This window comes from Centropristis striata, chromosome 7, assembly GCF_030273125.1.
Source record: "Centropristis striata isolate RG_2023a ecotype Rhode Island chromosome 7, C.striata_1.0, whole genome shotgun sequence".
NCBI classification, from domain to species: domain Eukaryota; kingdom Metazoa; phylum Chordata; class Actinopteri; order Perciformes; family Serranidae; genus Centropristis; species Centropristis striata.
In genome coordinates, this window is record NC_081523.1 from 16,584,817 (window position 1) to 16,612,061 (window position 27,245).

At 39.8% G+C, this 27,245-nt stretch overlaps 2 protein-coding genes across 2 annotated transcripts in view; both read left to right on the top strand.

Moving 5' to 3' along the window:
- Positions 1 to 1,178: 1,178 nt before the first annotated feature.
- On the top strand, positions 1,179 to 3,732 carry tmem230b (transmembrane protein 230b). Its single transcript, XM_059337367.1, has 3 exons — positions 1,179 to 1,526; positions 3,115 to 3,237; positions 3,317 to 3,732. Exons 1-3 carry the CDS (start codon positions 1,431 to 1,433, stop codon positions 3,455 to 3,457), a joined length of 360 nt encoding a protein of 119 aa, XP_059193350.1. The 5' UTR covers positions 1,179 to 1,430; the 3' UTR covers positions 3,458 to 3,732.
- A 4,451-nt stretch (positions 3,733 to 8,183) lies between these two features.
- igsf9b (immunoglobulin superfamily, member 9b) overlaps positions 8,184 to 27,245 on the top strand; it is a 30,187-nt gene continuing 11,125 nt past the window's right edge. Inside the window, exons 1-6 of the mRNA XM_059337705.1 lie at positions 8,184 to 8,667; positions 15,189 to 15,284; positions 17,353 to 17,559; positions 25,007 to 25,153; positions 26,754 to 26,905; positions 27,088 to 27,205. Coding sequence (XP_059193688.1) covers positions 15,224 to 15,284; positions 17,353 to 17,559; positions 25,007 to 25,153; positions 26,754 to 26,905; positions 27,088 to 27,205 — 685 coding nt within the window. The 5' untranslated portion in view covers positions 8,184 to 8,667; positions 15,189 to 15,223. The remainder of the gene's footprint in view (positions 8,668 to 15,188; positions 15,285 to 17,352; positions 17,560 to 25,006; positions 25,154 to 26,753; positions 26,906 to 27,087; positions 27,206 to 27,245) is intronic.

Sequence of the window (27,245 nt, forward strand, 5' to 3'; positions counted from 1 at the left end):
ATTTAGACAGATACAAACTCCAGAGAGTTTTGCACAATCTCCTGGTGTTATAGGCCTATTATAACCTGACAAAAAAAGTATATTAAAATATCCCTATTTAACTAATCTACCAACACAATATTAATGTTAATATAATATAATATAATATAATATAAAATAGAATATAAATACTTTATTAATCCCTGCAGGGAAATTGTGTTCGTCACAGCCGCTCCCAAACAACAAATCAGACAGAATTGGCAAGAGAAAAGAAAAACATTTGACACATATGGTCACATCAAAAAGAGAAAAGACTTTAACACTATACACTTTAAAATTGAACACTATATATATAGGGGTATAAATAACAGTTAAATAAAACCAGTGACAGTGAAATAAAAACCAAGTAACCTTAAACTGAAAAACCAAGTAACTGTTAAATAAATAAAAAAGAAAGAAAGAAAATCAGTGCAAGCGATATATAAATCTAAAACCTTATTAGATAGTTGTGTTTATGAAACTGTGCAGAGAAGAGACACTGATTGTTGCAGTATGCATGTGAGGGAATTGTCCTATTTTATAGCACAAACAAGATTGGAAGCTATTGGACCTGATTTGGAGTGTTTGCTATTTTATAATGCAATAAAGTTTAATTGCATTTAAGAAAAAAAACACACGTCCTTTTTATTCCATATAAAGCTGTTGAATAATCTATATGTTTTGGTCATTTTGGTCATAGACTGTATAAAAGGTTTTGGTCTTTTTATTTATTTATTTTTAATATCAAACAGCAATACAATGCACAGTTACAAAGAAGAAACGAGTTACCGATAAACAATGCAAAGAATAAAATATAATTAAATTATATTTAAAAAATAAAATAGAAGTAAATAATATTTAAAAAATAAAATAGAAGAATAATTAAATGGAAAAGAATGAAACATAAATAATAAAATAAACAGACGTAGATTACATGTTAAAGACATTAAACGCAGTGCATATGTTGGCAGTCTTTTTTGTTTTGTAGACAGGAGAGAGTTGACATATACTGTTCAAACTCTGACTTCAACAAAAATACATTTGTTTTACTTGAAAACTTACATTTGTGTATGTGGTATTTGGCAAAAATAAAAATAAAAGGTTTTGGTCTGAGCTTTCCCCAATATCCGATAATGACGCTTCGGTGCGCGCATGCGTATTGCAGACCAAAGCGAAAACACGGAAGACCCACATTGCTACAACGCTACACACTGAGCTGTAATCTCTGCCCGAAACGAGTTTTATGAAATAATAACGACCGTACATCAAATTCTGTGTAATATTTTACTTGACTTTGGCACTGACAGCTTGTAAAAGGTGATGGTGTCGATAATGCTTCTGTAGCCGAGCTGCTTCCGCCCCACTGAAACGCTGAAAACAAACTGTTAGCAGCTCCTGAGCAGCGGAAGAAGATGCCTGCTCGGAACGTCGTTTCCAACGGGATCCCTAACAGCAAAGTTAGGTACTCCAGGCTGGCAACCGATGACGACGGCTACATTGATTTACAGGTGAGATGGAGAGCAACACATTACATGCTCAGTTGATTAAATAAGTGTATAAAATGTTGATTGAGAAAGGCTCTTAATTTGTAGGGGGGAGTAACGTCACTGCAAACTCAATCAGTGCTTCTTACATAATAATCTATATCTTATAGTAATTAACAGAACAGACAAACACACCTACAGACACACACACACACACACACACCAACACTTCCTTTATTATTTTACATGACTTCCTCCTCATTCATTCTTTCCTTCATTCATGACTTCGACTTTTTTTCTGTTTTGACTTTTTGACAGACACGAACACTTGCTTTATGATCTTACATGACTTCCTCCTCTTTTCCATTTTGAAAACAGTTCAAATTGTAATCTAATAATTTATGTTGAGAATCACCATCCAGGGGCAAGCACACTCAAAATTTCTTTAGAAATTTTCTAGTAATAAATCAAGTTCCCTATACTGATATAGATCACAGTTCTGTGAAACTTCTATGTGAAGGTCACAGTTCACCCACTCCCAGTGGTGGAGGAAGTATTCAGTAACAATGATAATATTATTATTATTATTATTATTATTAATAATAATAATAATAATAATAATAATAACTTTATTTGTGTAACACCTTACTTACATTCAATTCAGCTCCAACTTTCATTACAGTATGGCATTAAAAAACAAAAGAGGCAATGTGAAGTGCTTAACAGTGTGTCATTAAAAAAGAAAACACAATAAAAAAGATAATTAAATAAAAAAAACATTAATAAAATACCCCAAGAGTAAAAAATGCTATTGAATAACAGAAAAGTAAAAAGAGACAAACATGGTAGTAGAATTTTTTAAACTACATTAGTTTAATGCTTGCCTCAATAAGTAAGTCTTCAAATTATTTTTATTTAAAATATCAACAAAGCTTCAGTGTAGCACAGTCGTTGTTAGTAAAAGTACTAATATCCCACTGTAAAAAGATTATTTTACATGTAAAAGTCCTGCATTCAAAATGCTACTCTCGTGTTAAAGTATGTCAGTATAATCAGAAAAATCTATTTAAATTATTCAAAGTAAAAGTACTCATTGCATTAATGTAAAAGCATGGTTTACATTTGTAACTGGTTGAGTTGAAGCTAATTTTGTTTATATTGCATTGGACTGCAAATAGGATTAATATGCATGATATTTTCTAAGTAATTGATTTCTTTGATTTGTAAAAAGGTGAAATAAAACTTGTAAGAAATGTCGCCTCGTCTGCCCTGCCCCTATAAAATTAGTAGATTCATCCTTTAAATGAACACAAATAACTTTGTAAAGGCGACTGTGAATATGCTCTCTTTAGCATTTAGTCACAAGGAATGCAATGCATAACCAACACATTTACATCTTCAAACACATAATGTAACATGACAGACTCATGTCAGCTTTCTTTGATATTAATTATCTGTCAGCCAGTCAAAGATGTTAAGTACAAGTACATTATGAGCCAGACTCATTTTGGCTGTCTAGTTCATTACACTAGTGAGAAAAACAGGCTCTGCCCTAGACTGCCTGCTGTGTCAGAGAAAAGTGTTTTAATTAAATATTTCTCCTCCTCTGCAGTTCAAACGGAGCCCACCCAAAGTCCCATACAAAGCTATAGCACTAGCCACAGTCCTCTTCTTAATCGGCTCTCTGTTAATCATCATTGGCTCCCTTCTCCTGGCTGGATACTTTGGAGTCACTGTGAGTATAAAGCACATAGTTTTTACAGTGTAGACAAGATATTCACCTCTTTCTAAAATGAATGTTTTCGTTCTTTCAGCACTCAGACCGAACCGTGCCTGTCCTTATCATTGGTATCCTTGTCTTCCTGCCTGGATTCTACCACCTACGAATAGCTTACTATGCATCAAAGGGATACCGGGGCTACTCCTATGATGATATCCCGGACTTTGATGACTGATAAACACCACAGCTTTAACTTTAGTCTTCCTGTACTCACATATAGTTCTAATATCCTGCTTGCACTGATATCTTGAAAGAGATAATTATGCTTGAATTGATTCTGTAAATTACCTTCATTTAATCTGAAGATTTTTTTATGTTATTGTCATAGGGTTTCTTTAAGCGAGGTAGTTGATGCCAGCCTTCTGTTATGAAGCCAGATCAGTATCAGACATTGTTTGTATATTTTTTCTTTGCTTGATAAATTAATAAAACTATAATTTGATGAGTATATTTTAATTGTGTGATGTTCTATGTATCATTTAGATCATCTTTACTCAGTTAGACAATAACTTTACGCTTTCCGTCAACAATAGGGAACATTTTAGTTTATAATGTAGTATTTAGATTAGGACTTTCATGATATCAGATTTGGATGAATGCAAACAATGTGCCTGATCTTTTTACACACTTTTATAAGTTGAGCCAGCCCTCCCAAGTAAAACTGAAATTCTATTCAGTAACTTATTTTAATTTGAGGTGATCCACATATCTGTTCAGTGGTAGCGAAAGCTCATAAAACTGGCTTACAATTAATTTACAGTACAATTAAGATAAAAATGTTCAAGGTTGCACAGGCTAGGCTAACTGATACACCTGCATTATGAATCATTTTGTGTCTCTTGTCTGGCAGATAACAGGAATTAATCATTTGTTTTTCTGCAGTATAATCAATATACTGTATATTATAGTTTGCCTTACCCCCAGTTAATTCTTCCTTACTGTACAGAACGGATCTTTCTTGGAGGATTTCATGTGATTAATGCCAATCCTTTGATCTCCATATGGTGCACCTGGCCTGTGACAGTAAGCATGGTCAAACAGGAAGCACACAAGCTATTAAGACCTGGTATTTTGTTAACCTTTCCTCCTCTAATCTGCAATATCAACTCATGAATTTCAACATATCTTGAAAGTGTGCTAATGTGGGGTAGGGCTACTAGCTCCTCTGACTTTACCGGATTCATAATTTAAGATGTTTTCCTGTCACTCCAGTGGTACAAGCAGAACTCTGTGAAATCCTTATTCATGCCAGTATGCTTTATTAGGGAAAGCAGTTAACACCAAATATAGAAAGATAAATGCAATAGGAAATTAAGGAAATGTGAAATAAAGTATTAGCAATAAACTAAAGAAAATATAAGAACTAGCTATATAGGAAATTAAGGAAATGTGAAATAAAAGAAAGTATTAGCAATAAACTAAAGAAAATATACTTATAAAAAATACATTAACACATTAAGGACAATATCATGTGTAAAAGACATCGCCAGTAAAGGTTGCACTTTATAATCCTTTTGGGTGCTTGGCTACCAGCTGTTTTTGTGGATATTTTCAAGGAATGTTTGTTTTTCTTGCTAACAAATGTGTCCACTCAATCAGCCTCCAAACGCAAACTACCTGTGATTAGTCAGACCAGATGAAACACTTTATATGAGCGCAGAAACATTTGTTCCTGTATGCTACTTAACGTTTCAGGATGCACTCCCACTTAAAAAAATAACTTACAAAAGACAGAGATTTAGACAACAATTTACTGTTAAAGAATCAAATATTTTCTATACCTTGATATGTGCTGCTATATAAAACCCCTTCATTTTAATTATATGAAATATCAGTAAACAGGCAACTAGTATAATGACGCAGTAGTGTTATATTGTAGGACTATTATGGTAATTTAGTATGTTTCGTTTCGTTTCGTTTCGGTTTATTTCAGTCATTTCAGTCATAAACATGTCATTAAAAGAAAAGTAACATTGATGAAAGTAAACAATTGATCAAAGTAAACAATAAGTAAACAGAGAAAGAAAATTGATTGACATTTTGACTGAAAAGGCGCAGGCTGAAGCATAGGTTGTTACGCCTACCCTGTTACAACTCAATTAACAATATTAATAAAAGAAATAAGCAGTCACAAAAGAGAGAAAAGAGAGATGCTGCTTGATTATTTTTCCCCTTTCTTCTTCCTTTCCCTTCTTCCTCCCTTCTTCCATCTTGCTTAAAAAAGAAGAGAGAAAAAAAAAAGACAATCAAACACACAGAACAAAAAAAAAAAAATAGCTGCAGCATAGCATGTGTCACCACTCATTACTCTAACTTGTATAAATTAAGCATCCTGTTTTTAAGTAATTTTTAACAATAAGTCATAAAGGCACAACTTTGCATTCATTTCCAATCTATTTTTTATTTATTATCAGCCCTTTCACTATTGGACAGTAGTACCCCCTTGTGGTGATGCAGACTGCCTGGCTGCCACTGGATTGGCTATTTCAAACTGAAGGATAAACAAGACACTGCTTAATAAAGATAATAGATTTTTTTCATCCAGCTCATTTTAGGAGGACATCAAAAGACGTAGTTTTGAGGTAAGGATAATGAAAATCTTGATTGTAAAGTTACCCCATCTGTCTCTTTTTTAATAAGGGTGAAACTTCATTATAATTATATAAATAATTAACCAAATTATATTTGAGAAAAACATGACAAATACGTTTTTCTGTTATCTCTGGCAGTGTAACGTTTAAATTAAATTAAAGTAAAAAGAACCGGTTTTTAGAGAAGTGGAGTGTCAGGCAACTAAGTTATGACCAGGTCAGCTAACTTAGCATAAAGTTAGCCAAACCCCATATCTGTCACAATAACCCTTTCGTTAAAAAATACCATAGCTCTCTTACTAGCTATTTTACGTTTTTAGGTAATAAATGTAGCTTTAATTTAATTAATTGTTATTTTTTTTTATATCAAATGTAAGATTTATAAAGAGAACCATTGCCGGCTCTTACGAGCTTGAGCCGTTAACGGAAAACTAGTTAACGGTTACTGATTTTTTTTAATGGCAGTGATTTCAGTTTGTAATGTTAGGTAACAATATAATGCTAAATAAGCTTTTCCTATAACATAAAGATTTAATTGGCATTCAGGTTTTTTAAAAAAACGTTATTATCAAAATATTTTAAGAGATAAAAATATACTTTATTCTGAAGAGGCGTCTTATTTCCCACACTTGACATTAACGTTATTAATATGCTAACCCTAACCCTAATCCTACAGAAAAGTAAGATTATGGCTTTAATTTTAGCTACCTCACTATATGAATTTACTAAAGTACGCCCTCATAGGACAAATGTGAGGATTTGGTGTTGATTGTGTGTTATAAAACCAAAGGTCTTGCATTTAAAATGTTAAATACATTACGCCCTTTTTAAGAAATTCATCACTGGACGTTAGGAGATTTATTCTAAAATCATATGTTTTTTTCGTTACATATGATATTCTTGATCCTGTACCAAACGATTCTGAGTCAAAAGTGTCCTAAAGGTGTGTTTTTGCCTTTGGTTAGAAGGAAGACAAATCTTTCCCACGAAAAGGCGCTTTTGTCTGAGGCGCTTAAGTACCAGCAGCATCAAGTCACGCAGTGACAGGGGGCAAACGGAAGTGGAAGTCTTTAACTTCAACATAAAAGCGTTTTGTGTTAAATGATGAACTTTGACTCAGACTATACAGAATGCTCTAACCACAACTTCATTCAGTAAACTGTTTTCCAGCCCTAACAAAAAGTGTTTTAGTAATTTGGTTTTTAAAATTATGAGGTTAAAATTTAATCTTGAGTTATTATTTTGGGCAACACTTCATGTTACATCTGATGTTGAAAAAGCCTTCATGGTCCTTCTAGATATAAAATGCAAAGAGTACCTATGGTAAGCACACAGCAGTTTTCATTCATTTTAGACAAGAGCTGGTGCTAACTACATTGCAGGTGGAATTTGCGATTCTAACCAAATACACTTTTTGTCAAAATATCTCCTTATTTTCTGCTAGCTGTTTGTTATGTCTGTGCGTAAAAAAATGGTCTTCATACAACTCTCACAGAACCATTCAAGCCAAAAAGCAGCGGTTGCATTTCTACTTGCCTAATGCTCATTACAATTTCCCAGACCTCATTTTCTCATTGTCCAACTCAGTAGTCAATATGTAAATATATTCAACGTAGAGCTGCAAAAATTAGATGACTAATTGATTTCTTGATTGACAGAAAAATGTCCACCGACTATTTTGATGATCAATTCATTGTTCAAGTATTTTTCGTACACCCTGGCAAGAAATGTTGTTTATTAACCTCCTGGGGAGCTCTTGCTTTTCTTCATTTTATATCGTATTAAACATTGGACTGACAAAACAGGACATTTTTTAAGACATCACCTTGGACTGAAACTGGGATTGGCATTTTTGATTCTTTTATAGACAAAATCATTAACTGACAAAATATCAGGCAGATTAATCGACAATTATTGAATTATTGAAGAAGCAAAAGACTGAAGATTTGCATTTATCCTTAATAAATGAACTGATGAATGGCTGAAATAAATGATGGATAATTAAATTGCTTGGCAAAGTCTGTATTGACTATTTTTTTTTGGATGCATTTAAAACTTAAAAATTGATCTTTATTGCCTCTTGTACCCATCGTCACTGCGGTGTTTTATTTTGAAAGGTATAACAGGAAGTGTAGTGGTTGTATCTATGTGACTTGACAGTGGTTCAAACTGCGGCTGTAGTAGGAGAGTAGGAGGAGGGAATGATAATAATGGGAGGAGAGACACGGAGAGAGTATCAACAGCAGGGCTCTAACTAAACGTGCAGTGAGTGTGATCTCTTTCTGATGAAACTTGCGCCTGTTTGATGATAAATGTGCACTGCGTCGATCGGGAAACATTTTTGCACATTTATAAAGTTAATGAAAAACTCACTTATGATTATAGATACTTCCAGCAAGTTTGGACAAAGACGATTACGGAAATAAAAGGCAAAGCGTGGAAAAGTTTAAATGGACTTTAAATGGGCTGATGTTGGACTCATGAAGGTTACCTGGGTTAATGGATTTTATTGAAATCAAAGTATTTTTCAGGAAGCCTCACAACCATGGACGCCTGTGACTAATTTTATTTTGTTTTGATCCACGCACGGGCTGAGAACAAAAATGTGACCACTTGCTTTTTACCCAACACTTTCTTCTTTTTATTTTAAAAGTCGTGTTTTTAACCTCACTTCTCCCTGAAGAGAAAGGAACGGTCTTTTAAATTTGGTCTGCAAGACGAGTCTAAAAGAAGAGCATCAATGGATTGAAAGATTTTACTTTCAGCTTCAAGTGAAAAAAGTGCCTCAAGCAAGGTAAGGAGCTGTGCAGGCAGAGCAAAAGTATCCCCAGGCCCTGTATTTTGCTATGACATTAGTTTAGTTTCCCTGTAAAATACAGTCTAGTAATACTATGATGCACTGCGATATGGCGCCTTTGTTTATGTTTTAGTGTATCACATGCGCCACTTGTAATCTCCAAATGTGATTTTTTTTTCTAATACCACAGTGAATAGGTTTAACACGCCGTAATGACCCAAACGTGAACCCTGTCTCAAGGAGTAAAATAATGAGAACAATAGTCAGTCAAAATAGTGTATTTTATTATTATTATTATTTTAATTCAGGGCTCTCAGCTGGTATCAGACTCACTGAGTCAGACAAAAGATGCACCTGTTTTGTATTACAGGAGGTCTGTATGGTGACATGGAGGACTGAGCATTACAATTCACTGTAGGGGTGCAGAAATAAAGAGCTTGAGGATTGCTGTCTGTTTTATAAGGACCAGAGGTTTATTTGCCTGCTGCTCCACATGGTGCAATGTGCTAGGACGAACCTAATTTTAGATGTTTTGTACAGAGGACTGCAGCCTTTTTGTGCTTTTTAAATGATAGATGCTCCCTGCTCTAGTGTTTCCCATCTTTTGTTTTTGTTGTGCTTGTTAATACTAGCTTAGTGAGACATGAGGTGCACAGAGCATCACTGCTCTGGATGCCTGTAATCCCTTGTGCTGGGCCACAAGACTGTAAAGGGACACTGTCTGACTTTCATAAATATAAGCTTCCTTCATTATTAATCAGCTTGTAGGTTGTCAGCGGTTATAGTCCCATTCAGCATTAAAAAAAGATGAATTGCAACGTGTTAATACCTCAAAGACTACACCAAAAAAAGATTTACACTTCCGGTCTAGTCCTCATGGCAAACACTAAATTGTAAGTCTGTTTTTGGGATTGCTTTTGCATTATTTACAAGGTGACATGAAGGTTCAAGAAGCTGTTTTGCATTTTTCTCCAGAATATTTGAAATGTTGAGCATATCATCCCGGCCCGCCAGAGTCTCCAAATTCTGTGCACGCCAGATACCAGCTCAGGTGTCATTTTACGCAGTAATATATTGCATATTTCAACATTTAGCAGACCTTGATGTTTCACCAGTGTATTGCACTATTAAGAACACTGTTTGGCCAACTGTGCACCATAGGCATATTGTCCTGCTGGAGGAAATTGATTGTATTGAGTAACAAATTATTAATGAGTTAAAGACGGTTACTCCAAATTGCTGTGTTATTAGTGGTTAAGGAGTCTGTTTGCCTCTTCAGTGAATGCATGTTACTGACACTATGAGCTGGCCAAAGAATATACAAGTAATGGAGCAAAAAAACCCAGAAATAATTGAAGAAAAGTAGTAAAACAAAGCTAAGAGAGAATGGAGAAAGTGCTATAAAAGGTCACCATTGTATGTTTTTACGCCTCGTTAGTGATGACCTGTCTGAAAGAGCCTTTTACATCTGTGAAGTAACAGATGGTCCCAGAGTGAAGAATTGATGAGAACCATTACAGTGAGTTTAAATATTTAGGGGTTGATTAGGCTCTAAAGTTTCTTAAAATAATATTTTGAAATAAAACCAGTGCCATACTTTAACAGTATACTTCAGCTCTTGAGTTTGTTATCTTGAGCTTCTGACCCTCTCACTGTCGTGTCTTGAAAGTAGCTTTATGGGACTGACCTTTCCCTGTGAGTCGGGGGCAGGGAGGGACAACGACTCAAGACTTACAAGACGGATATTAGCTGCTTTCCTTTCACTAGACTTATGTTGTTCCTCACTCCCGTGGGATCACTATGAAATCATCCTGGAGGGAAAAAAGAAACTTGCAATCAGTCCACTCATGTGTGGAGCATATCGGTGATGTATTTATAGAATTTGCTGCATTGTAAAGTTGCTGCAAATTTGCTTAGTCCAGTGCTCTATTTATGTTTCTCCGTGTGAGTAAATAAAAAACTTTCAATCACTGCTCATTTGTCAATATTGTGAGAGTATACCCTGTAGCATGTGTTGGGTTACCAGCGATCACTATGTTAATCCATATACAGTAGGCTTTCCCCCTCACGAGATTAAGGCTTCACGCCTGTGCCCGGTGCGTGCCCAGTTCATTTCCTTTAGTTAAAATAAATGTCAATACACATACTGAATTGGGTTGCCGTGCCAGGGACAAAATCTATTAATTGATTTCTCTGTTGTGTTGGCTGGTCCAACCAGTCAAGGTTGTTTTGGTGGTTTACAACCCAGTCCTGTGTAAATAACTGTGTTGCATGTACTATTTGTGCAGACCTTTGCTGTCATGCATTATATTTCTGGCTGTGTATAAGATTGTTCTGTTCCCCAGTGCACATTTCTGCTCAAGTTTTGTAGTTCTTGCTGCAGGCTTGTTTGCACTAAGGCTATGGTCTCTGTCAGGATTAACAAGGATTACTTAGAGAGAAATGCTACTTCTTATCAGGCCTGTATCTGTCGCCAACATCACTGGTGGCTCTGCTTAGGTACTGAGGGATAACACAAACGCTCTCGCACATTAGGTGAAAAGATGAATTTCTGTGTTGGGTTTTCTTGTGAGTGTCAGAGAAGATGTTAGACTGAAAAGAGAAACTGACAACTTAATTGTCACTTATCAAGTAAACAAGATAGCTGAAAAGACTACTCAAGTAGACTCCCGCACAGTGTAACCCATTACAATGTGCTCCTTAACTTCTGCATTATTCAGTGTATGCCTCCTGATTAGTTAATTCGGGTGTGATTCACAGGTGATGCATATGGAACGGTCAGGCTTACCAGCTGTTGCGGCTGACAGCTTAGAGTCAGCTTCTTACATGCATTCAACACAACACCCCCATCCATCCAAATGCTGATTCTGGAAACACAATTTTTGCTAATTATTTAATGACATTTGAATACTCCAGAGGGTATTAGAGATTTCGAAAGTTGTTACGGTAATAGTATCGGAAATGCCTCCAAAACAGCTTAAAATTTTGGTTCTGGTACTGGTGAGTATATGTGAGCCTATGCATCTGTCTGATCTCACAGTATCATGTCATTTATCAGCTCATGTGTCACGTCATGTCACTTCTTACTCAATCGCTATCCAGCCTGATTGGTACTGGGCATGTGCAACTCTCAAAAGAGATGAAAAAGAAGTCATGTGGCTCATTCTTTAGGTACTTCCACCATCAGCGCTGGAAAAAATGATCACTGAATCCGAAATTGATGTTGAAAGTAGCTAACAATTGAGCCATTTTGCTTGTTTGTCACCTCTGTGGAGATTTGCAAATTTGCAATACTGATCAGGCTAGCAAAATGTCAGCAATTTGGCAATATTTGGTGTTGGTTCAATGCTTAGCAAAGGTGCAAGTTCAGGTATTGGTATTGGAACATATCTACAGATTTCCACATTGGGCAACTGATGGTTTGGGTGTGGGTTTATAGTGGTTATTGCTTTGCAGTGGCGATGATAAAAGTAACTTCTGCAATCATCGATCTGTTATAGAGGATAACTGATACATTGGTTGCATTGTACTGAGTCAATGTCCACGTCGCTTTCTTTGGCCTGTCTCTATAAAGTGCACGCAACCTTCTAGCTCTCCAGCAAATAAACTGGCTGCGCTATCTCTACCAACATTTGTAGACTCGCAGCAAGCAGAACAATCCAGAGTTTTAGTGACTTGATTTACCAGTGATTGACTGTGCACAGCCAGATGACAAGTGTGTCCTTGATTCCTCTCACCAATTTGATCACTAATTCAATTACACTATTAACACTTGGAGCAGCAGGGTGGGATTAGTCTGGGTGTTACAAATGTCCAGTCCAGAAGGCTAAGTCATGGCTAGATCTAAAGCAATTTGTGTCATTGAAATCCAGCGAAACATTGGACAAGCAAACTGTGTCCACACTTGTGTCACGGAGCTAATGTGTTGTGCTGTAGCAGGAGTTCGTCAGCTTTCTTAATCGTATGATGAAAATGATTCATGTTGGGTTTTTGAGCCTTTCTTGCAGTTATCACTTGTGAGCTGCTTTTTGCTGCCACTTTTAAACTTTACATCCCAAAATTCTTGTTATTAAAAGTGCCAAACATCACACAGGTCCTATTTATTTGGCTGCTTATGTCAGTCCTGAATGTGATGCATTCAGTGTTCTCTCTCTCTGTGATTGTGTGCAACTTGAAAACAGCTGTTAATGTCCTCATTCCCTCAGATATCTTTGCAAGGAGATTAGTGTGCATGAGTAAAACCCTCTCACATGCACAAGTTGAATAACTGTCCACAGTTATAGTTTCTTTGTAAGGTACTGAAGCGATGAAATCATAATTGCTCACAGGTCTGCATGTGTCTATTATCACATTGACGTCAGGTAAACAGTAACAGCAGGGTTGGAAGTTAACTTTTTTGTCCACCTGCCACTGTGGCTGGTCCATTCCAAAATCTACCAGCCACTCAATAGATCACCATTGTTTTTTTGGCTGGTGAATGCAGCAAATCTAGCAGAAAATTTGCATATTTTACCAGCATTTTGGCTGGCGGCTGCTGGTAACTTCCAACCCTGGCAACGTTACTGCTGCTTGACTGTTTGTGACTTGTCCCAGAATCCATGTTCCAGCTCAAACTTTTGGGCTCTTTTCTGAAGCCTTCTCTGTGTACGTGTCAATTAAATGGCCCCTTGCTCTGCTCGGCTGCCTGAGGAAATAACCTGGTTGTCTTTCGTCTACTCCTGCACCTGCAGACAAAGCTGCCCTCCAGGCTTCCTCTGTAATATGTCGGCTCAGTGTGGGCGCAGCCCTGTCTGTCTCTCTGTTGCCACAAGGCAGCCATATATTCTGGTGTGGAGTCATACAAGAGCACACAGGAGCAAAGACAAAATTTGTTATATCTTGAGGTTGTCAAATGTAACTTGAGGTCTAGGCACGAGCAAGATTTTTAGATAGGATTTACTCATTACCTTTGCTGTCATGTTGTTAAAATGACTGTGAAGATGACAGTCAAGATGATGCAGTGATGTGCAATCACTTCCATCATTCTCTTGACTGCATGAGGTGACACACAGATTATTAGACGGAAAGGATTTATTTCTTTATTTTTTTGTACCCATGATAAAAGTCCTGTTTATTCCGACACCCCCACTGAGAGAGTAATGTTTGCTCAGTAGGAGTAATCCTTTCCTCATTAACAAACATTCTGTCGTGCTAAAACTATCAACCTCAGCCTTTATTCGTGCCCTGAAACCCTCCTCTCTTCATCAGCTCTCACTGTAAAAGATGTGTTTTCATTCCACTCAACTTCAGTGCTTGTGTAACATCGGTTTCGTCTTTCTGCTTGTTTTGGAAAGGTGCTAAACAAAAGTTATTACAGTGCTTCACAGCCAGCTCCAGCAGCAGTCTGTGTTGGTCAAGTGCAAGGAGATAAATGCATCTTTCTGATGCTCTATTCTGGGATGTTTGTTTACTAAAGTACAAATACAACTGCTAGGAGACTAAACATGTCTGTCATGGGAGTCAATTATCCTGTATCATCTGTGGTTCTATTAGCAGCTAATATCCAACACCTACTTGCTTTCTAATAATAGCCCTGCTTCTTATATTACTTAAATGAACTTAAAGTAATAAGCTGGTATTAGGGGTACAGAGTGGAGTGAATTAAGAGGAGGGGGTTAGTGCTTTCATCATGTTTGAAAGGCAGCAACTTAAACTTGTGCCTCCAATCCAATTTAATATAGAGGGCCTCCTGAGATGCTGCAGCTGTTCTCATCGTTCAGACTGCAAAGTAAGTAGGTCCACAATTTGTTTAAGTGGAGTCTTGTTTGTGGGGCTCATTAGGAGATCAGTAGATTGTGCTGGTGAGTTTACATATGCTGTTTGTGTGTTTAATAGTCAGGTGAGTGGCACTTGCTGTCGCCTGCTGCTTGACGTGCACTTGATGCAGTCTTGAATTAGGGTTAATTTAAGCGTGATGCCAACTGGCAGTCTATTAAAGGCAGTGGAGTTCCTTTTTTGAGCAGTGGTAATAAGATGACATCTGGAGTTGGGCAGAAACACCTTCCAATACTGCTCGTGTCACCTGTCAATTGCTGTTGGCCTATTTAGCGTAAGACGAGACCTTCTGGATGAGCTGAACCAATCACAGGCATCAAGGTTAATCTGTATGTACACTTACAGTCGAACCTTGCCTTCTCTGCGGTCACACATACAAATGCGCGGGCACACACACAAACACACACAATCACACAATCACTTCGCCCTGTGTAGGCACTTGTTGGAATAGCTTATTTGCTTTAATCCAACCACAGCTCAGACATGCAATTTTCCAGAGGATTAAGTGTTTTCAAAGAATACAGTTATTTATTAACCAAGAAGCATCTGGAATGCAGTGTAGTTGTTGGATTATGAGTTGATGTTAACTTGAGGGATTACATTTGTCTGAGAGGGGATGTGAGGGATGTGCAGCAGTGAATCTGAATGGTCCAGCAGTAGTGTTCTGTTGGACAGTGAACGGGATGTGTGGTCTTCTGTTTCAGGTCGGGAGATGTGTGAAGGAGTGTGACGGACGGCCATGGGACTGGAGAGACGGTGGCTTCAGGCTGTCACCACTGCTGTAGCCATCTGTCTGCTAAGTAAGTATGCTAATGCAAATATGGATCCATTGCATACACTTACAATACATTTCCATTAATAATTTCTCCTTGTTGAACTTTTAGAGTCTTCCTCAAGTGGTTATAGGCATTTCTCAGTTTCTCAAAGCTGTTAAATGCTTTTCAAGAAATAGCCAAATGATAATTCACAAAACGCTTATAATAGTATCAAAACATTCAAGACATTTCGCAAAATTGATCAGGTCATCCAAAGCAGCTGGAGCTGTCATCTCTTTTGAGTTGAGGATTTTGTCAGATTTTATGTCAGGTAATTGTTTTAGATCAGTTTTGTTAAATCTTTTAAACACAAAAATAGTAAAAAGAAACGGATTATGTAACAGTGACATGTAAACATGACTTAGAAGTGTACAGCACAGATAAGCTGTGATGAAAATCTGCTTTGTTGGATCACATTTAAATGATCATGATGATGCTAGTGCGGTATAGTATTTTACTGTGTGTCTTTGAAGACTTATTTTTAATCACTTTTACCTCAGGCTGTCAAAGTAAATGTGATAACTTATGATGACCACACAAGTAGCAGAGGAGTTAAGACAGACCACAACGCTTGTACTCGCTGGAGACTACTGGACTTAACTCAGCAATCACAGTTACTGCAAGGTGCATTATTTCGACCAGCAGTGGGAAATAGTAGTTAGCCAGGGCTGGATTATGAGTTTGTGCTGTAGAATTGTTTTACTGTTGGGTGATGTTGAGTTACAAATGGATTTAGATTGAATTCAGTCAAATAACTGGTAGAATTTGTGCAGATTTTAAGTTTCTTTTAAAGCATTTGAAAATCATTCACAGATGGCTCACAAAGCAGGATGCTTTACTTACTTTATAAAGTAATAAAAAAGCTTTATCCAGAAATTTCTTGTCATATACTCAAACAGATTTGCTTTTTTATAAGACTTGGGCTTTTTTAGTTTAGAGAGCCAGTTGTTTTTCCTCCATTTGTCTTTGCCATTTGTTTGCATAGCTTCACTAAAAGTTCATTGTTTACCGATGTCAACAAGACCTGCAGTATGTCTGTTGTTATGGTAAAGCATCGCAAAGCAGTTGGCATATGTTGCCGTTTAGCTGCCCACGTACAGTTTGAGTGACACTGGGATGAATCTGGCACAGCTCCCATTGGAGAAAGTTAAGAGGAGGGGCACCAACACAGACATGAGTGGACGAGAGGGAATGGGGCCAAAATCCAACTTAAATAATATCTCTGGGTGTGGATTGAGATCAATCTGGGATTTATACTACCCCCAACCCTAGGCACGCTTCTCTGTTTGCGTGCATGTGTTGGTAAGGGGGGGTGGTGGGATTGATTGTGCTGGTCCGCAGACCATGTGTGGACCCCAGGGGGTGGTGGGAGGTCGGCTGGAGAGAGGACAGAGGGTCCTGCTGCCCTGCATCAGAGTATCACCACCACCCCCCCTACCCTCTGAGATTAAAGTAATCACCAGGCCAGATGAGTAGCAGAGCAAACACTGTCACCCAGTTGCGCACACACCCACGTGAGCACATGGCAGCAAGGGGGAAGAGAGACCGCTCCAGGTGTCACTAATGGGATTGCTGTGTGTTTGCAGGCTTTGCAGCTATATGATCTTACCACCAAATGGCACACAGTTGTTTTACATGTCCTCTGATGGTACAGGTTTCAGCATGAACACTCTGGGGATGTTGTAGTGTCTAAATGATCCAGTTTAACATTAGCGTTCATGGATCAGTTTCTCACCAACGTTTCTGTGTCTCATCTCTCGAGATCGCTTCTTGTCTGTGTTGTCCTTCTCTCTCTTTTCCCTCCCAAGTTATTTCTACTAATGTTTTATGAACTACTCCCAGCATAGCAAACAATTTTCACAGAAATGAATGACCAAAAAAATTCCAGAGAGGTTAATCCGGCCTCTCTGGCAGCCATAACTCTCTTTAAAAGGCCCATATTTCTCAGGCCCTCGTAGAACATGATTTATGTGTTTATTGCCTTCTGTGCTATCAGCAAGTGTCCACAGGGAATGTCATGCTTCATCCTGGCGATTTGCTGTTGCTTTCACAGGTGTGTCTCAAGGTGTGGCATCATTGGTTCGTGCCAGAGAGGGGGGCTCTGCAGAACTGAGCTGCAATCTCTCCCCTACATCCAAAGAAGGCACCACCCCAAACCTCTTTCCCCTGCATGTGGTGGAGTGGGTGCGCCTCGGTTACAACGTTCCCATCCTCATCAAATTTGGGGTGTATGCTCCTCGGGTTCATCCAAACTACAAGGGTAAGAGTTATTCAAATGTGTTCAGTTACTCCTTTCATGAAAAACACATGTTGTATCTGTAATAGCATGTGCTACTTGACTGAAAGTCCATTCCCTTGAAGTAGACCTGTAAGACCTTTCTTTGATTGAATCTTTTTTTCCCAGTGCTTTAGCAATTTCACTGCACACAGACCCTAATGTAGCGCTCTGAAAACCTTTCTCAGTAGAACAAAGGGAGGCTGACTCTCACCACTATCATAGTAGTTTGTCACTGAAATATTAATGAGACTGACCACCAATTGACAGATTTCTGTAATTATGGTTCGGTGCATTTCAGTGAGGGGAAGGGAAGTGTCTATGTGGCAACATTTCTCTTCTACCTTGAGTTGCATGCATCAGTCCTGTGTGGGCGCAAGGAGGTATTTATGGAGACTTGGGGAGGGGAAGTTTGGATGAAACAAAAACCTCAAATAGGTAATTCATTCAAACCACAATCCCTGTAATTACTGCTGGTGTTCAGTCTGTGTGTTCTTAGACTGCAGTTGCAGTGCAGGGAAAAGGGGAAGGGCGAGAATGGATGTGTTTTAATGGAGGCAGTTAAAGGGGGGTGGGGTCGCTGAGCAAGAAGAAGGGGGGGTACCAGTAACGCCGTGCATAGGGGGATTAGTAGTGTAGGTGGGGGCTTGGTGGTCTGATGACAGTGTTTTATTAGTATGCTGAGGGGTGACCCAGTAAGGGGAGATTGTTGTGCTGGAAGGAGGATGGATGAAGCATTGGGAATAATGGGAGTTTTCTTGCTGGAGCCCTATAATCCTGTCATTGTCTACCAGAGGACAAAAGACAAAGAGGGGTATCACAACCTCCCCTTGGTTTGCCAAAGCCAACAGGACTACTAGGACACCCAAAATCCCATACTGTCCCTGAACTAGGTCACTGAAATGTACAGGGATCCTCGTTTAAAAGCCTTCGGCATTTGTCGTATTAGAACTTATTTTAACAGGAGCTCCCGCAGAGAATGAAAACCTCTGATTCAGAAACATGTTCACAGCATCGTGCCAACTCGGGAACCACATTACAGAACCACAAACAGGCCGCCTCCGCTGGGCAATTGGGCTACATGTGTTTGGCATGTTAACCCTCTTGTAGGCCGTTAACTATGTCATTGTTTCGGGGCAGTCATCTGATGCACAGGCAGCAATAATGAAGTAAACAACATTGCAGAGATGTAGCTCAGAGCAGAAGACTGTTTGGGGTGTCCTCATATTTTGCCATATATATCCCTTGTGTGTACTTGTGTGTACTCGTCTGGTGTGGGCTTTACCCCTGTCTGCCTCAGATCCTCAGATCCTCATATCTCCCCTCCCACTGGAGGCAGATGGTAGCATGTGAAGCGTGTCAGCGCTGTGGGTCTAATGTATTCTACCCTCAAATTAAAATGTTGGGGGATTTCAGATTTAACCGCAAGACCGTCAAGTAGGCGACCATTTCCTGATCTTTGTCTTGGCTTGTCTGAGATCAGGAACAGGAGAGCCGGGATGAGACCTGTACTGTTGAGAGCTAGGGCGGATTTACAACATAATGGCTGATTCCAATAAAGCTAAGTAAGGCGTCAGACTTCAATATGTATTACTAAATCTAAGTGCTTTTCTTTTCCTTCCTTTGGTAGACGCATTGCATTGCAAATGTTGCAGATTTAAGTGGGCTAAAATAAAACATAAAAAGCATTCCCAAAGGCTGTCTGTCCTTGGTCTGCTGCTTTGTCTCAATCTCACGGATGCTATTGGCCATTTTTAGAAACTGAGATGAAAGAATCAAAGCAAGTGATATCTCAGAGGACTATTTCAGTCGTCCATTAAAACAATTTTTTTTGATACATTATCAGGTGTATATGAGATTGCACTCTGTATTTGAGGAGTGTCATGGCCACTGCATGCTGTTCTTCTGTTGTCCCCCTCAGACACCAGCCTGTCTGGAGTCCCTTTCTCACATGCACTGTAACCTTGAGCTTATCGGACATTACCAGGAGTTACTGTATATGACGACACAAATCAGTTGGACCTGACATTAAACGGACATGCCAGCTCCCTAGCACAAAGTCAGTGAAATGTCCAATTGAGCCCATGTGTGAGAAAAGAAGGTCATTTTTGAAAGAATTCACAACGAGTGAGTGGGCATTGACGACATTTCTATAATGTGATTTGCACAAAACCAGAAGAATACAAACATCCTAGGGTGAAGAACTGTAGGAAGATGACAACAAAAATGTCTAACTGGAGAGAATGCTGTTGGTAAAGACTGGCTCTGAAATTATCGGACAATTCAAGGAAAGATGAGACAAATTATAAACCAGCTGCGTAATCACAATTCTGTGTCATGTCCGGTCTCCTTCACAGTCTTCCCCGATGCCAACCCTTGCCTAAACCAAATGAAGTATTTCCAGTAACTGAGAACGTGCCTGAGACACATTCCAATGTTTTGTGTGTGAAAGGGCAAAGTTCATATGAAAAAAACGGCTTAGGTCTCAGAGAGCTTCTCTTGTCTTCATAGAGTGAATCGGGAAGGTATTAGTACCCCTCATCTCACTTCCTCTCTGTTTCACACCCAGCATGCCCTGCAGGGCTGAACATTAGTCAATTCACAACAAAGAGGAAACAGCCGAATAAACTCTGACTGACATGCTATTATAGTCTGTTTGAGTTGTATTTGTTGAGACAATATGTTCAAGTCTTGCAGTGTCAGGATGGTTTACTGTTGCAGGGCTAGATCAAATGTCTCCTGTGTGCTGGAGTAAATCAGTGGAGACTGTGAGCAGGGGAGTCCGACCTGAGGTTAGAACGACAATAGGCAAACCCCCAGATCTCAGCAGGCCTCCATCACGCTCCCAGTGTGACCTCTGAACACTGGAAAAAAGTTAAGGCCTGCATTTGTCACACACATGCACAAGTCACGTACACACACGCACCTAAATCTACCAATGCACACACACACAAACCCTGAACTCCATAACCTTTGAACAACTAAGCTATTGCAAACATGCATTTATTTTATAGAAAGTAGCCCAGCTGAAAGGTGAAACTGATCACCCTTTTTCACCATCAACCAGTTTTTCTGCTATAACTAGACCAGGATGGTGTGTGGCAAACAATGACACAATGAAGGAAGAATAGATGGCTGCAACTTGGGAATTCCTCCCGGCTTAGAGCAGCAGGCCATTACAAAAGCTCTGTTACCTCATGCCGTAGGTGTGTCACTGGCCAGATTCGTAAAAGGAGCATGAGATCAGAGTCAGCGCTGTGCTGGCCATTCATTTTAATGTTTTCACTTCTGTGACTTTATTTACTGCTGTAAGACTGCTTAAAAACAAGTGAACTTCGTTTTTTTTTAACCGTTATTTTTTTTACTATATTTTTATTAGTATAAGAAGCTTTATTTGGGGCACTAAGCATTCTTCTGATGGCGACTCCTATGAAACAAAAGCAAATTTTAGGCAAAAATGAATTATTAACCTCAGTCATATCTCTTCCTGACCTGAAAGAAAGCTCAAATATTGCACTGGAAAACAGTTCAAACACACAAACTCGTAATCTCACTGGACCAAAATCCATATTTTAAAATACTTTGTCCTGTGATCATGCACGAGCGCTAAAGCCTGTGGTAAGTCAAGTGGCCGATTCAGTGAAATTTGGCACGTGAGCTGCGTTTGTGCTTGTTGGTGCAGGGGTTAACAGAGCTGGACAGAGCGAGAGGGACAGAGTTAACTGTAATCTATCTCACGACAAAGAGCTATTCATAAGAGGGTTAAACTGATTAGGGAGACAGGAGGATTGAAGAGAGAAATTTGGGGGAGTGGGAGGGGTGAGCTGTCAGAGGCAGGGGGCCGGTCCCAGACTTATGATTGTATTCAAATCAAAACACATCCCACAATGCACCTCCGCTCGGCTCTCTTATGCACATACGGATGGACAAAGAAAAGCAGTGCTGATGCTTCTCCAAACAGAATACAGGAAACTGTCTTCCTCCATAGTTACCCTTGCGATTGTATCACATGTAATTCTCTATACCCCATGTAATACCATGTCAGTAAGTACCAGTGGGAACCTCTAATGCTGAAATCACATGTTGAATTCATTACTTTAGAACAATACAAGCCCTGACCTGGAGCTTTAGTTGCCACAAACCTAAGAAAATACACTACATGTAAAGAAAGTGTTATAAATCTTAAATGTAACCAGATAATATGTGGAAAAATGTTTGTGGTATAAAGTATCCTCAGCTTGGTTGCATTGCAGTGATTTCACTTGCAGAAAAAAAAACCCTCCTCAGTCTTCTCTTTGAAAAGAAATGGAGATCAGAAACCGTGAGACAAGGCCAGCTCCTGGCCAGCGGCACGGTTCTGAAAGCTGAGTTATTCCTAACCTGCCACCCACTGGGCGAGAACCTGACTCTCCCTGATATGAAGAGGGTGCGTCTCAGAGGTTCACACAGCACTAGTGGATTAGCGTTTCCATTTTCTACCCATGGCTGCACCGTGGCTCGACCTGTTGGAAACAAGGGCTCATTTTAAGGTAGACTGGAGCTGTCATGTGATAGCTGCTGGAGGAAAAACAGTGAGGAGAGGAGGGTGGACGCGAGAAAGGAGCAGCAGCTATTGTTTCAGCCATTCTCCCTGTCCACCAGAGAGTCTAATGATGTTTGTCTCTTGAGGAAGACTCGTGGACATTGTGCTAATGTAGAACCAGGGGGAGTGATGAATGTGTCTGCTGGGGAGTTACGGAGCACAGAGGTCAGAAAGGTCGACCTCTCATAGGCTGTCAGAGGATTATCGATGCACACAATACGAGTAACCTCCCCATAACCTCTCGCTCAGTTCCTCTTTGATTTGAGGGTGGGATTTTACTGATATGGCTGATCATTTTTCAATTGGTGTTGTTGTTATTGGCACATTTTGCATTGTGTCTGTGCATCAGGCCGTCAGAGAAAAAAAAAGTCTTTTTGTTACCATCCGTAGGCAAGAGCACCTGCCGAGTGCCATTTGAGATTTCAGTTCAAGTCCAAAGATGCAACATTCAAATTTAAATAAAGCAACATTTGTCACACAGCGTCAGCCTTTTGTCTGCCCACAGGCTGAAAGGAAAACACTCCTTTCTTTTTCTGCCTCTCATTCATTTCTCACACTCTTCCTCTTCTGCCTCCTGTGTCGCTGGATGTGACACAAGAGTGTTTTTTTCTGAATCCAAACATGTTTTTCACCCCACTTGTAATTTTTCAAATCTCTGACAGTAGAAACCCACCCCCCTCCTGCGCAAAACCCTCCTCTAACCACGTTTGGCCCCGTCGTGTTTCTACAGCAACTGAATTCAAATCTAAACCTACAGCCCGGGCTTTTCTTGGTCTCATCACTATGGTAACCTGAGAGAATGAGGAGTGGGGGGCTGCCGTCTCTTTGTAGTGATGGACAAGAGGGAGGCTACGGGAAAGGGTTAAGTGTTCGACAGCGAAACCAGACTTCCCCCCGTGGAGACCCAGGGGGCAGGGCGAACACCGAATTTTTGAAAATCAACATGTATACACACCCACGTGCTTCTGGACCCTCATGATCAGTGCACATGGTTAGTTGGAAGGATTTCCATAGGCTGCTTTTTTAGTCATGTTACAAAGTATAACAAGAGATGCTATGAGCCACAGTAATCTTTAAGTATCCCATAATAAATAGCCACACAAGGATTAGGTGTATGCTAAAGAGGGTTTGTGTGATTTTACACGTGAAAGTGTTTTTCCTCTTAGCCTGCAGTGTGGCAGCTAATTCCATGTCTGACTGGAAAAGGTTGCACGGGAAATGGGCAGCTTGTAGAGGATCCCTCATAGAGAGATAAGACGAAAAATGCCTAAAGTTATCCCCACACCTGTTATCATCGGCCTGCACATTTCCTCTCTCTCTATTGCCCTGCCCAGTTGTTTGAAAGATTCTGACTGAAATGAAAGGCATTCGTTTTATGGTGCCTCTAAGTGCGCACCGCCCATCAAACGCTGGGCTGTCTTTTAGGAGGTCAGTCAAACATTAAACCTAACCATTAAGCACAGCAACAGCCCCAGTCAGGAATGTAGGGTTAATTGTTAGCCATTGTTGTCTGCTTTAACTCTCAGTATGTGTTTCACCCTGTCTTAAGGCCACGTATAGAGTTGAGTGAATTTCATAGCTTTCAGGCTCTGCTCCAGACACTGCCGTCTGGAGGGAAAGTGGTGTGAATGGTGAGGATATTGTATTTCTCATGATATTGTCGCTTCAGGGTTGCAGGGCATTCAGGAACTCTCTTCTCTTATATACAATATGTCTACTGGGGGAGAATCGAATGAGGAATGAAGAGATTTTTTTTGTAGTTCACTGCTTTGCACAGAGGACTGAATGTAACAGACATTGCCTCTATCATCCAAGCAACCTGTTAGCTGCAAACAAGTATGACGAGATGCAGGAAACTTCTCCACATTCCCCTGTTTACTTTCAAACGGCTTTGGCCAGGGCCTGGTATGAGCAACGTGTGTGTTTCCCCCCTGCACGCATCCTCCTGTCGTTTAAAGCCCTGAGATTGAAGGGGGAAAAAAAGAGTTCATTGAGAGACAGAATAAAAGGAAGGGGGGTGGTTGGGGAAGGGCAACTTCAGTACCCTGAAAACCAGGCTGCAGTCACCAGGCAACCAGCAGATCAAGTTTCAAAGCCTGACAAGGAGTTGTAAGAAGTACAGAGAGGAGGAGAGGGAGTGTGGTATGGGTGTGTGTGTGTGTGTGTGTGTGTGCTTGTGCATGGATCCATCTGTGTTTTTTCAGGGTTTTCACACACAAGTTCAAGAGCGTGCATCTGCCGTGCTCTGTGTTGTTAATCTCTGCCCAGTGTCCCTCACTGATAAACAAAAACAGGTGACTTGCTGAAAACAACAAAAACAAAAAAGAAGAAAACAGACTCTTTCTATTTTTGTGATTTAATGAAGCTGCCTTCAAGTATTCCTGGCAAACTCATCCTAACTCTCCACTTCACCACCACCATCCAAACCCCAAATGACAGGACACCAGCTTCATCTGTAATCTTGCATATCGCTACAATCATTACTTGAGTGATTCATGTGTTCAACTCAGGGGCAGTGACTTCTCATTCTCTGAGCTGCATATTTTGCCTGCCACCTCTCCTATTTTCATAAATCTTAATTATGTGGCTGGTTATTTGCGACAAACATTGTTTACGCTGTGCGTGGACTTGACTGTTAGAATAAAGTCTATGACTTTGGCTGTGGCCTTTGTGACACTGGATGCCTGTGTCCTCTGCAGGGTAAGCCCTCTTCCTGCATGTGCTGACTCTGCCTGTCTGGCTGTGTGTGTGTGTGTGTGTGTGTGTGCTGACTCTCTCTCTCTCTCTCTCTCTTTCTCTCTCACCCCTTCCTCTTTGCCCTCCCAACTCACCCCCCAACCCCCTACACAGGCCGTGTGTCTCTGACCCGTGGTGCCTCTCTGCTGGTTGATCGGCTGACCCTGGAGGATGAGGGCTGGTTCGAATGTCGCATCCTGCTCCTGGACAACGAAAAAGATGACTTTCGAAACGGCACGTGGACCTTCCTCTCCATCACAGGTGCAGCACTGCAGGGTTTTAGGGACTCGGGAGCAGAGCCTTTCACTGCTCATCACTGGCACTGTCCTTGTTTAGAACAACCACAGCATGGAGCCTGGCTGGGAGTCCGAAGGCTCTGGCAAGACAAAGTGTCAGAGCAACGTATACAGGCGTTCTGTGTGACGTTCTGTGCACACTCATCTCGTCTGTGTCTTCACCTAGCAGGTTTTCAGCTCATAGCAGTGTAGGAGTTAGAATAACAGGAGCAGGACAGTGTATGTGTAGGCTAAAGATTAAGATTAAATGCTTAAATCAGTATTTTTAACCCACTTTCTTCCCACTCTGTCTCTCTCTCTCTCTCTCTCTCTCTCTCTCACACACACACACACACACACACATACACACACACACACACACACACCTGGGACACGACCAAATTGCCTCAATACTACAGAGTATCAAAAAATGCCTTTTAATTCAATTCCGAATTTAATGCACAAAGAGTAAATCCGATCGTCAATAAGCATGCAGCATGCTTGTACCAAGATTTAATAACGCTGTGATTGCCTGTCTACAATTACACGTTGTAGAGGCTTGCAGGAAAAACACCATGTTCACATGTCAAGGTATCTGTACCGCTATTTTAAATGTTTGACAGTACCCTCCCCTGTACATTAGTATGCCAAAGTCGAGTTTGAAGTTCCACTAGGAGTGTGAAGAAGGGATTTGATATGATTGTACTACAGTGAATAAAAGGCCTGCATGTGTTGCATCAGGTTACAGGTGAACACTGGACACCTTTGTACATAATAGTATTACATCAGTGCATGAATGGAGTCTCATGAGAATACAGGTTTCCTAAAAATATGTTTTGCCAACCCTCAAACCAAAGTTCACACAGAGCCTTGCTCGTACTAGATGATGGCATATTTTATCCAAATCCTTTTTTAATTCAATGAGTGCTTATATTTTTAGCATTGGGAGGGAAACTAGAACATGTAATTGTGTGAGGTCCATATTCTCCCCTTAATAACACAGCCAAAATAAAAGCATGAAACTATTCTCAGTCCTGATAGTCTTTATGGGATTTGCTGAGGTTTAGTGTTATCTCAGTTATTGTGCTCCATTTACATTTTTGGTACTGAAAACACTGCATTTGGAAGCATTAAGAGGGTCTCTTTCCAAATATGATGATGCAGGCTGCCAAATGAAAAATGTTGATGAGTGTTTCCCAAAGCGCAAAATAACGCCATCAAATGTCTGGTTTTGTCTGCAAGTCAGTGTTCACTTTGCTGTCAATATTCACATTTCAGAAGCTGGAATATGAGAATTTGACCAAGTTTACCCACCAACATCTCCCCTCTAGGACAAAAAACTACCCACAAGGTCAAGGGATCATCTAGATAAACCATATTCCCTAAGCATCAAACCAAAAACTCCAGATGGTAGCTGTAAGCCACAACAAATCGATGTAATTTGTTAAGTCAACCACCTTGATGATGCTGTAATCGATTGTTGATGTCTGCATTTAGTGTTCAAAATCAGTGTTCTGATTGTCTTCTTTGTCCCATTTGATTATGTAAATAGAAATAAATTTTTAATCTGTGCTTCTTTGTTCTAGCTCCACCTAAGTTTATCAAGACACCACCAACTTTCGTGGAGGTTCTGCTCGGAGACTCACTGACTCTCAGCTGTGGAGCCCATGGCAACCCTCGACCAACTGTTGTCTGGCATAAAGATGAGAGCCGAATTGAAAAACATGAAAAAATAAAAGTGAGGTGGATTAACAGATGGCATTTGTAGTACTTTAATTAAATACTTTATAATTAGCATTTTCTGTAGGAGTTCTAGCTTTGATGTTCCTTTGAAGCAAACTGCTTTGTTGTCCTCTCCATGACAGCCTCATGATCTTCCTCTGACTTTTCTCTTTCTCTTTTTCTTTGATCCTCTTTTAGGTACTCAATGGTACCTTGTCTTTGGCCTCCGTCACAAGAAATATTTCAGGAGTCTACAAATGTCACGTGTCCAACACAGAGGGGAACCTGACCCACTCAACGCAGCTGCAGGTCAAAGGTCAGTACTGAACTGTCAATCATCTGGACAGAAATATTGA

Bases quoted from the DNA above. Each gene is read 5' to 3' on its own strand.
- tmem230b (XM_059337367.1), top strand. From the start codon at position 1,431: ATGCCTGCTCGGAACGTCGTTTCCAACGGGATCCCTAACAGCAAAGTT. The intron at 1,527-3,114 runs GTGAGATGGAGA...CCTCCTCTGCAG, and splicing joins ACGGCTACATTGATTTACAG to TTCAAACGGAGCCCACCCAA. The intron at 3,238-3,316 runs GTGAGTATAAAG...TCGTTCTTTCAG, and splicing joins CTGGATACTTTGGAGTCACT to CACTCAGACCGAACCGTGCC.